The sequence below is a fragment of the Anabrus simplex genome, chromosome 1 (assembly GCF_040414725.1).
Source record: "Anabrus simplex isolate iqAnaSimp1 chromosome 1, ASM4041472v1, whole genome shotgun sequence".
Classification (NCBI taxonomy): domain Eukaryota; kingdom Metazoa; phylum Arthropoda; class Insecta; order Orthoptera; family Tettigoniidae; genus Anabrus; species Anabrus simplex.
This window is the reverse complement of record NC_090265.1, coordinates 534,880,449-534,892,628: the sequence shown is the minus strand read 5'-3', so window position 1 is coordinate 534,892,628 and position 12,180 is coordinate 534,880,449. Positions and strand designations below refer to the sequence as shown.

At 38.9% G+C, this 12,180-nt stretch overlaps 1 protein-coding gene and 1 pseudogene across 1 annotated transcript in view; one reads left to right on the top strand and one right to left on the bottom strand.

Moving 5' to 3' along the window:
- Positions 1-7,492, top strand: part of LOC136857089 (phosphatidylserine lipase ABHD16A) — a 238,201-nt gene extending 230,709 nt beyond the window's left edge. The window contains exon 12 of the mRNA XM_067135477.2: positions 7,164-7,492. Coding sequence (XP_066991578.2) covers positions 7,164-7,274 — 111 coding nt within the window. The 3' untranslated portion in view covers positions 7,275-7,492. The remainder of the gene's footprint in view (positions 1-7,163) is intronic.
- Positions 7,493-8,524: 1,032 nt separating this feature from the next.
- Positions 8,525-10,931, bottom strand: LOC136876301 (piggyBac transposable element-derived protein 4-like; annotated as a pseudogene).
- Positions 10,932-12,180: the final 1,249 nt, after the last annotated feature.

The following is a 12,180-nucleotide window of genomic DNA, read 5'->3' as shown; positions in this document are numbered from 1 at the left end:
ACACATTATGTGCACCGTTATGCCCATTCTCTGAACTTAGTCATGGCACAGGTGACAGGGAGGAGAGGAGATATTGAGGTGGAGATTTTTTCCTTCTGTTGAACCCGCAGTGACGAAAGTCACGTGCCGCCACTGGGACAAAAGTATTCATACACCTACCCATCCAATACAAAATGCTTTATTGCTGGACCAATACAGAGTACAGATCAAAATTACAAACCCAAATGTATACCTTGTACAACAATGGTCATTACAAAGCACAAAATAAACTGGAAGTAAATAACAGTACATAACAAAGCAACAAATGCATACTCCATGGCACTACTTGTCTGGACAAGTATTCATACCTTATGTGTAAAAATGGGGTTTGAATGAGCAAACAGAAACCTGTGTTGTTCTGTGGCATTAGTTGTGTAGTAGATGCAGACAGAGACGGACTGATCAGCTGGTCATAGACAGTACTAGCCCAATGACGAGGAAAACTAGTGAAACGTCTGTTGAAGAGAGATGACTTATTCTACGCCTTCTTCACCAAGGAAAATTGTATTCCGAGATTGGAAACATCATTGGAAGAAGTAAACCAACTGTGCAAAGCATCATACAAAGGTTAAAAGGAATGTTCTTATAAGCAAGGAAAGAAGTGGACGTCCAAAGAAAGTGACCGCACAAAAAGAAAGGTTCATAGTAACCACAATAAAAAGCAACCACACACTACATCTTCGGCATAGTATTGCAGCTGGCACAATATTTTCGTCATGCAGTGTCACACAGAACAGTAAGGAGGGTCCTTTATCATGCTGGGTATTGATCTAAGGTCCCAAGAAAGAAACCGTACATAACGAAAGTGTCGATGGAAGGGACTACATTGCAAAAGAATATGTGGCGAAAGATAATACGTTCTGGTCGACAGTGATGTTTACAGGTGAGAGTAAATTTAATATTTTCCGAAGTGATGGACGCATTTTAGTGTGGAGATACCCTAACACATAGCTCAATGAGCAGAACCTCATTACCACTGTGAAGCACAGCAGGGGTGGGGTTATGGTGTGGGGCTCAATGGCCGCTTCAGGTGTCAAGGGGTTGGTATTTATGGACAGATTTCAATATTTGAACATCCTGAAGGAAAATGTTTGCAAAAGCGCCGAAAAGCTTGGCATTGCTAATGAGTTTTACTTCCAACACGACAATGACCCCAAACATACGGCAGAAATTGTTCGTTTGTGGGTACTCTACAACACGCCGCGCATATTATAAACAACACCTCAGTCGCCAGATACCAACCCCATCGAACATCTATGGAGTGAATTGGAGTCCAAACTAAGAAAACACCACATAACAAGTAAAGCACACTTGAAACAGTTACTACAACAAGAATGGGGGAACATTTCATCGGAACTAACATGGAAACTGGTGTTCTCAATGCCCAGCAGGTTAAAAGAAATAATATACAGGAAAGGCAAACAAATGCGCTACTGATCGAGTTGGTAATATCTGTTTCTTCATTGAGTTGTGAACTCTTCTGGAATACGGTATGAATACTTATGTGCAGATAAGTAGTATCATGGAGTACGAATTTGTTGCTTTGTTATGTACTGTTATTTACTTCTAGTTTATTTTGTGCTTTTTAATGTACACTGCTGTACAAGGTATACGTTTGGGTTTGTAATATTGACCTGTGCTTCATATTGGTTCCGCAATAAAACTGGGGTATGAATACTTTTGTCCATTTCTGTATGTCAGTTATTTAGTATGTAATTGGTATGGAGTAAACTTTTATTTTCAGTTGGTAACCTTTCAGAAGCCCAATATTATCCTTCTAAATATTAGATATAATACATTTGAGTTCTTGTCCGCAGAATATGCTGGCCACATCATTCATTGTATTCTTTTTGTCACTCTTGTGTATTTTATTGAACTTGTATAGATGTAATATTGTATGTATTAGTTTATACTAGAGTGTCGCTATGGGCCAGGTGAAAGAAATTTTACAACCCAAAACTTAGGTATGAAGTGTTTTAAAGCCATACTTTTTGATGTTACTTCCATGATAAGAGTGTTCACAGTGCATAGTTTGAGAAGACCTACATGCTAAGTTACAGGTGGATAATATTGTTACGTTTAAATTGAACTGATTGTTATTTCTTTCATCTGTTTTGAATTTTGATTCTCAATCATTAATTGCTTTAGAGGAATGTTCCCATTTCCACATGCTAATAACATCTATCCCAGACAAAGTGCTGTGAATATTGTTAACTATACTGTTATTATAAAAAAGAGAATGTGTGTGAGTTTGTTTGAAAACAGAGGATTATCATGGAAACCTCTCAAAAGACAGCAGTAATTCATTTACCGGTAGAGGTCAGGTTGAGTGGTTCAGGTGATAGAAAGACTTATCTCTGGGCACAAGTTGATGGGTTCGAACTCAACTCAGTCCAGTGGTATTTGAATTTGCTCAGTTTTGCCAGTCTTGCATTGGTTGATTTACCAGCGTGTTAAAGAACTCCTATGGGACAAAATTCTGGGACCTCAATGTCTCTGAAAACAGTAAAATAGAGCTCAAAAAGGTTTTGCATATTATGGTTTAGTGCACATTTTGTTATGTATAAGTACATAAACTATACATTTTGAATGGTGTATAGAATAAAAACAATATGCAGTCAGCTATGCAAAAGCAACAGAAATGCAACTAAAACACTAAGTTGGTAATGTGGGATTACGAACACAAAATTATCATTCTTTCTGTGGTAGATGAATACGATGTCTAGCCACCTTGGACACTGATGCATACTTCAACATTATGAGAGATACTCTGCACCAAAGAATTCAGCTTGTTTTGAGTCAGATTGTCCCATTCTTGCATAACGGTTCTTTTCAGTCCACGCCATACATGTTCAACACAGTTCTTGTCCGCAGAATATATTGGCCACATCATTCACTGTATCCTCTGTGTCACTCTTGCTCAGTGGGCATGAGCATTATCATCCACTGATGTAATGCCCTCACCCACAGTGGCAGCAAATCTTGTATTGTTTCTGTAGACTGTGTTACCCTGGGTAGGAATTATTATTTATTTATTTGTTTTTGTTTGTTTTGTTTGTTTGTTTATTTATTTATTTATTTATTTATTTATTTATTTATTTATTTGTTTATTTATTTATTTATTTATTTATTTATTTATTTATTTATTTATTTATTTATTTATTTATTTATTTATTTATTTATTTAAATAGTACATGTACAATTTAGGGGTGGTAGATGGTTACATATATGTAGACAATTTTAAATTTACATATTTACACTCCAAACACTGTACTCTTAGAATAATAATTATCTTGATTTGTTCTAAACATATTAGAGTAAGAAAATCCAGCCATTTATACTCTCTCATACCCCTGTATACACACTCATTCACAACCACTCCCACATGCATTCACATTCGCCTACATTCAACTGTCCTTGCACCCATCTTTCTTGCAATTCTAATTTATACAAATTATATACATCAAATATGGGTTTCTGTTTACATATGCATTTTCTTTACTTCACGGAGGAAGTGAGGAAGAGGAAGCAGCTTTACTTCAGATGGTAGAAGGTTCCAGGTACGAGCAGACCTTGTGTAAAACCCATTTAAATATGAGGTTGTTCTAGCGAAGGGAGGGACAAGAGTAACTCTTTGGCCTCTTTTAACAGAGCGGTAATTAAGCTGCAGGCGGTGGAAAGGGAAGAAGTGTGTGTTGTCTGTCAGGGATTTCCTAAGGAAGGCTACGTCTATTTGTTTACAGAACGAGTTCACTGGTGGCAATGATCTGGCTGTGTTTAAGGGGATGTGTTTGTTAATTAAACGTCCTGCTCGTCTCTGTATACCATCTAGTTTCCTCATATTTTCCATTGTTGTTGGATGCCAGGAAGAAAGGCCATATAGTAGTATGGGCCGCACTAGGGAAATATAAGCCATTCATAGGGCTTTACTTCTTCCTCCCGAGAGACACCTACTGACAAATCCTAGCGCTCTGTATGCCTTACACCTCACTTCCTCCAGATGTTTATTCCATTTCAGATTCGTGATGTGAATACCGAGCAGTTTGATGGAGTTAGAAGTTGGCATTTGGATTCCACATAGAGTAGGTTGGTTCTGGAGTGGTTGTCTAGCTCTGCTTAGTCTTATATGTTTACACTTCTTAATATTTATATACATTTTATTTACCTCGCACCACAGAGCTATACTGTCCAGATCTGATTGGAATTGTACAATATCATCACTTTTTTTCATGGCTCTGTAAATGACTGTGTCATCGGCATACTGTGCCATGGTCGAATTTACACAATCCGGTAAGTCGAGAGCATAAATCGTGTTCAGGAGGGGCCCTATCACACTGCCCTGAATTACTCCAGAAGTAATTGTGGTTTGGTCTGATTTGGCTCCTTCGTACATTGACCAAACATGATCCCATCTCGAAACATGACAGTACACTGCTGGTGATGCTTCAGGATGAAGGGCTTGTTTCATCTCTTACCAGATCATTTTCAGATTCTAACACTCCTGTTGTATGGGTGCAAGCATATGGTGCTCTCTTCACAAAAGAGCATATGCTTCCACGGTTCCTAATGTGACCCATGGTGTTCCTCACGTGATGGCAGTAATTGCAAGTAATCTCATGGTTCTAAATCTTTCATCCCCTGGTCACACCTTTCAGTCACCTCCTACGACAGGCAGGAGATACCATTTTTCTCTTCCTGAATTGTTTTCAAACTCTGGTGACATCACTCTAACTTGCAAGTGGTCACATCCACCTGTCGCCATCCTTCTTGCAGCAATTTTGCAATTCAAATGCTATCAGTAACAGAAATGGGTATTCAAACCATGTTTACATAAGTCCTGCATGTGCTATCCATAGACTATCGACCTATCGCCTTTACTTGCGAGTAGTACCACTATGTTAGGTACACAATAGTAGCAACAGAGGGTGAATCAGTATGGGTTTTGCCCACCTTACATGAACTGTCATATGGTGTGGTTTAAGACAAGCTTATGGCACAGGCCTCCTTCATATAAGTCCTCCGTTGTGCAGCTGATTTCTCGTTGTTTGATCTAACACATTCAATCCGGTGCTCCTCCGAAGATCCTAGTGGAACAATATGGCATTAGCAGTGGGCCTTTGATGTGCTGAAAGCAACAAATATGATCTTCCCTGAAAGTTATTTTTTGTGGGCATCCCATCTGTTGTCAATCATTAACCATTTTTCTCTCCCTGAATTGTTTTAAAACTCTGGTGACTTCACTCTGTGGAACACTACAGGCTTACGTTGCCTGTGATTAGTATCATTGTGAGAAACACCACGGGTCTGGGCATTGCCTGTGATTAGTACCACTATATGAGCAACACTGTGGGCCTTCATTGCCTGCGATTAGTACTCACTATGTGAGGAACACCACAGGATAGTACGAGTCCCTGTGATTAGTACACCTATGTGAGGAACATCATGGGTTTGCGTTGCCTATGAATGTTGCCGTAATGTGAGAAACACCATAGGCCTGCATTACCTGTATGTATTATATTACCTGTGAGTAGTACCACAATGAGTGGAACACCGTAAGTCTACGTTAGTCATGATTCATACCGTTACGTGAGAAATATCGTGGTTCTTACTTTCATAGCGATAAGTACCATTATGAGAGGCTGTTGACCTGGATTTTGGACCCCTTTAGACAACAAGCATCATTGATTCAGGAAGCAGCCCATTAGTCAGTATATGCTATTGTTTTAAGATAGTTTCTGGGAAGGTGAGGCACTGTAGGTCGAATCCACTGATTGTTTTAAGTTTAATCATTGTTCATCGTCTCTTTTTTAAATTCTAGTCAGTGGATTAATTTTGGAATTATTTTTAACTTTCAGTATTGTGAGCTGGATCCACTGATTATTTTAAATTCATATTCATCCATTCATTCTTCATCATCACATTTTGAATTCTGGTCAATGGATGGACTTTTAAATTGTCATTACATTTCGTCTCACTTCGTACCATCAGGGGCTGATGAAAAAAAGCGGCATCATCAGTCTCAGTATATTCATACACTGCTGTCTTCAAATAGAAAGGCTCTCTCATTACTAATCCCAGTTTGTCTACATCCATTTATTCAGCCCTAAATGAGCTCATTTGTGGTTTCCAGCTTCATGAGGTGGGTGGCCTTCAACAGTCATGAGATTTGAGTCTTGAGATAGAAAGTATGGGATAACATTAATGCCAGATAAATACAGGGAAGTGGAGAGAGAGAGAAAAAACACAGGTTGTAAACGACGAGGAACCCGGGACAAATACACGAGGAGTAAAGGAACCCAATGTTTCAGTATTAAGAAAATAGTGCGGTCTTAAGGAGAAAATGAACCCAACCTGTCAATACAAGTAATTGACCCAATGGATTCCTTTACTCCTTATGTGTTTGTCTTTTGTAACTAGCCTTTTGCTACTTGTATTCATTGGTTTTTCTGTATTTGTCCAGCTTCCTTGTTATCCCACACTTTCGATATCAGTATTGAAGTTCTGTCAAGATGGCCCCTCAATGACTGTTGAAGCCTGCCCACCTGATGAAACTGGCAAGCAGAAACAAACTCGTCAAGGGGCTGGGAAGAAATAGATGTAGAAGAAGTGGGATTGATATGGAGAGAGCCGATCTTTTAGCAAACAGTAGTATATGAAGGTGTGAAGATGGTATTGGTCTTCTAGTGTTTTCATGTTTATCTTCATCTACTTCACTACCACACGTTCTTCTGATGCTGACCTGTTATTGTGTTTATCCTGTTATGTTTTCTACCTTTCTGTACAGATGTTAATATGTTTAGAAACAACTTCAGGGTCGGCTTTCTGGTCTACATATGAATATTCAAGATAGCAACACACTGACACTGCTTATAAGGATGATAAAAAGCTTTTTTGACAAATAAGTTACCATTTCCAAATTCAGCAATGCAACTGAATTGCTCACAAAAACTGCAGTATTGTGTAATATGTTCATCACAGCACTTGCGTGTGGGACAAGTTGTTATTGTACTAGTTTAAGCTTTGAATTTAATCTTATTGTACACCACTCTTAAAAAAATGGTTGTTTCCACACCTTTGTAATTATTAAAATTTTGAAGCCTTTTTTCTGTTTTCTTCTACTTCAGGCCTCAAAGTATATGATAGACTTCAAGTCAACCCACTGTACCCCGTTACCTGCCAACTTGTTCCAGATGCCATGGGACATTTCACCTGAGTCTGACTATGTAACAATATAAAGTTACTTTGTAGTGTCAAAGTTGTCTGTTTTTAAATTATTATTTTGTGTCTACCTACAGATATGTATTGCCAAGTTTTGAGTATTTCATGCACTGAGAGAGAAGACTGCATGATTTTTTATTATTATTATTTGGACCTGTGGTCCATTGGTGTATGAGGTTTTGTATGTGTGATAGTGCACGTATAATAAAAGGCATTCATAGCCATTTTTATGTTACATAGTTATTTTATTTTGCTGTTATAATAGTCATTCCTGCCTACTTTACAATTCAGTACTAGAAAAAGTTGGAGGTCAATTACATAAATATATCTATATAAGCATAACTTTGTAATTTCAATGGTTGGAGCCTGACAGCTGTAGCAGCTACTAACCACTGGACAAGTGCTCATCAGTTACCTCAAGAACTAGCATTCTCTTCCATATACTTTACCGTGAAGGAGGTCATTATATATACTAGGTGGAACCGAGAGTTTGATCAGAGATTACTCTATAACTAATTATTGTTGACAAAATTCGGTGAAAGTTGAGCATTATTTTGAATAATGTGGCTAATCTTTCTCTGTAGGTATTAGCATATTTCTTCTCTTCTTCTTCTCCTCCTCCTTCTCCTCCTCCTCCTCTCACAAAATTTGTGTGCTGTTTGGCATTGGAGTCCTTCAGCCCCTTTGCATGTGCATTCCTGTCCGGAGTGTGGCGATGAATCTCTGACACTGTTTTTCCTTGTCCAACTGCCAGCCTCTGCAGATGCTTCATTTTGGCTCTGTAGTGATGACAAAGTAATGATGTTACCTGTATAACATTCAGCTAGCCCCATTGTGTAGGGGTAGCATACCTTTCTCGTATCTAGAGATCCCGGGTTCATTACCTGTAGACCTATCTGTATTGGTATGATGTGAAGCCAGTTGTAAGAAAAATATTTAAAAATATAAGAATAAAAAAAATTAAGTGTTTTATGTAAAGAAGATCAACATAAATTAAATGAAGTCTATTTCACAGAAAAGGCAAAGCTTATAGCAACCAGAAAGATTAACCCCTCAGCATGGGAGGACTTTCATCTTGCTGCTACTCTGTGCTGCAGGAGGAGAAGAGCACAGAGCTTGCTTAGGAGTGCACACCATCATATAACACATTATAACAGAGCAAAGAAGCATTGGATTTAAACCAAATTTACACAGTTCGTTAATGACAAATGTAGACAGTGATAAGTTACTGAAACCATACTATCATATTTTAAAGACTATGCTTACCTTAGAAATGTAATTTGGTGTGGTAAATTTTAAAATATTCTTCTATGCAGAGACCAGCTTCACAGTCTGGGCACCAGTACATTGATTCCTTCCTCTTGCCCTGTTTATAGCACACCACACACCTCTTCTGTGGCCTAGGTTTGTTTGCAGTTGGAGGGATCCTCTGTAAAATGTCTCTTTCAGTAAGACGAGGCAGAGTGTTGTCCACTGAATGACAACCAGGAACATTTCTAGTTACATCACTCCCATACCTGGCTAGAATTCCCTCAACCAAATCTACCCTGTGGTCAGCCCTGTTGTTCTGGAGGTTACATTTATATATTACAACAGAGTTGATAACTATAACATTTAAAAGCCTCCTAAAACGTTTTATATACCATTTGCTCATTTTTTTCCTTTCTATCAAATAATTTTGCAGCATCTGATCTTTGAGGTCAACATCACTCATGTACGAAGGTTGGAACTAAATAGTGGCAAATATTTATTTACAACAGATACAAAAGAGTTACATGTTAGCAACCTTTACTGTCCTTCAATATTGTCACCAGCATTGTGTATAACCTGTTGCTAGCGATGTGAAAGTCGTAGTATACCTTTAGCAGAGCCTGTTCTGTTGATGGTGCGAATGGAACGGTCTACTGGCTGTCAAATCTCTGCAACAGTTCTGAAGCGAATGTCACGAAGTGGTTCCTTCATCTTCCGAATTAACTCGAAGTCACAAGGACTTAAGTCCAGGGAGTATCGTGGATGGACAGTACTTCCCAGTCCCATCGACCGAACAAATCAGCCACAGTTTGCGCTGTATGTGCCCGAGCATTGTCGTGCAAAATCATGGGTGGATTCTGCAGAAAGTGTTGCCGCTTCTTTCTCAAAGCAGGTCGCAGGTGGTGCTCCAAAAACGAACAGTAATACTGTGACTATGTTAATTATTTGGAGATATTAGGTCGTGTAATATTAAATACCAGCTTACGCATATCGATCCTACAACCAGGATCGTCTTCAGAACAGCAACAAAGCACAATGGCAACTTGTCAACATCTTTCTTTGTGACTGGAGGCCCTGGAATGAACTATATTTCTAACAGTGTCTCTCTGTCTTGAGTCTGGTTACTATGGAGTGACAGTTGCCATTGTGCTTTGTTGCTGCTCTGAAGACTATCCTGGTTGCAGGATTGAAACGCGTCAGCTGGTATTTAATATTACACGACCTAATATCCCCAAATAATTATAATGTCATTTAGTGGTCGTGAAAGTCTACGTACTAAGAGTAATACTGTGCATTGACGGTCTGCCATGGAGGAATGTAATGCATTAGGATAACACCATCACAGTCGTACACGAGGATCACCATAAATCTCACCGTACTGGGGCTGTGACGAACTTTCGACTTTCATTGTGACCCATAAAGACGCCATTCGTTCGATTGGCATTTCAGTTTTGGCTCGTACGATTTTGCCCATGTCTCATCCAGGGTTATGGTACTGCGTAAGAAAGTCTCTCCTTCGCACTCATAGCGCTCCAAATGCATCTTAGCAGCGTCGTAATGCAACCATTTGTGCATTTCCATCAAATCATGCCGAACCCATCGTGATGCATTTTTTCGCCTGCCCAGGCATTCCTTCAGGGTGTGAAGCAGTTGTATGCCCTAATCCGGTTTCTTGGGCGAGCTCATGAATCATCTGGTTTTGATCACTGTCCAGTAACGCGGCAAGAGCATGCCCTTCTTCTTCACTGACGCTTGTAGGACAACCATCGTTGAAAGCTTTTACCCAACGTGCCACTGTTCTGTAAGGCAATGCAGATTCCCCACAAGCCTCTTGCAAGACCTTGATGACACTGTCGTGCTGTACGATCTCTGGCACATTCAATCTTGATCCATCTCCATTGTTCCTGTTTGGAAAACATAGTGACAACATCACGTTAGACCGCTAGCTCACAAGTGACTGTGTTTCTCTCGCTTGTGCACACGCAGGTGATGTGGGAAATGGCGAGTCCATTTGCTCTGAGGTAAGGTAGGTATGTCCAACATGTGCTATCAGCGACAATATTAGATTCCATTACATGGTGTCTCCACAGCAGTGCTGCCACTATTTAAGTTCCAACCCTCGTATTTATTGTAGTCAATTGTACGAACCGGTTCAGCTTTTCCCTCTCCTCCCCCAATCTTCTGCACACTACTTGTCTTATCGCTATGGTAAGTTGAAATAAATGGCACAACCTTTTTGTCCATCCATTTCAGAACAGATATTGGTCCTGCATGCTGAGCTACAGTGTCACCTTTTTTCAGCTTTGTGTCTTTCACTTTCTTTGATACACATGCTTTCTATTTAGTCTCAGTGTACTTACACAATCTGTTTTATTGTCTTTCAAATCTTTGGCTAACTGTGGTCTGTTATAAAAATTGTCCATCCATAATGTGTGGCTGCGATGAAGTAGAGGTTCTACGAGGTGCATAACAATTGCAGTGATCTTGGATGTATTAGAAAAAATGAAGGAAGAATTAAAAACTGTGTCTTTTCCTGTGTATACCATGAATGACCATAAATATCCAGTTTGGGATTCACAGTGTTCATATCTTTTTATGCCAAACTAAAAAGCCTTCAGAGGAATATACTGTATGAATGAGAGTCTGCCTTTCCACAATGTGAGGTATTCATCTATTGCAGTGTTTTGATCGGGGAGATACATGGACTTGAATTTATTATTGGGATAGTCTAGAACAGGTAAAATTTTGAAGAGATTGATGGGACCCTGAAAAAGGGGTTTGGTGGTATTGTCAGTGAAATGAAGAAATCTTGCTATGCTTTCAAATCTATCAAGTGAGATGACAGAATTAAATAAGGGAGTAGCTAGTAAATGGCTTCTTGAGAAATAGGACCTCAGTGTGGGTTTTTGAACAATGCCCATCAGCATATATAATGCAAATCTCTCCCACAGTAACTTGAACCCATTCATTCACCCATGACCTAAAAGGAATCAACATACCCTGTGCCATCATATGCTGCTTAGCATAGATATTTGTCTGTTCCACTATCATTTTCATTAAATTCTCTTGAGCCGTTTTCTAGTAATGTGTTTACATACAGACAGACAGAAATGATGGAAAATTAAAAAAAGTGCATTTCCTTGTTACTTTAGACACGACCGATACAGAAATACCATCCTTTTCAAATTCTGAGCAATGTACAGACAAAACTCTTATTTTATATATAGAAGTAGCTAATATGTTAATGACATCATATAGCTGAAAATGACTAATATTAAGTTATATTGACATGGAATTTTGGGAAAGCCCTTTGCTGAGGAAATTACCTGGATATAGACCAATATTGATATTCCATTTGATGGATTAGTATTTTGTACACTTGCTGCAGTAAGTGCAGTCATTTTGAGCACTCTTCTAAATGATGAAATGAACCATTTTGTTGTGTCTAGACACTCTCTGGCTCTCGTCCTTCTTAAATCATTGTAGCTCAGCATAAGAGCATTTACAGTTTTCCTTGTGAATTCTAGAAGAGTAGTAACTCAATAATTGTACCATTTGTACCACCCACATGTTCCTTACAGATCCCTTGAGGTACTATTGAGTAAGTGGCCAGTATCACCTTCTGAATTGTATTTCACCCCTACATAACCTCCCAATTTGTTGTTGAAAGTG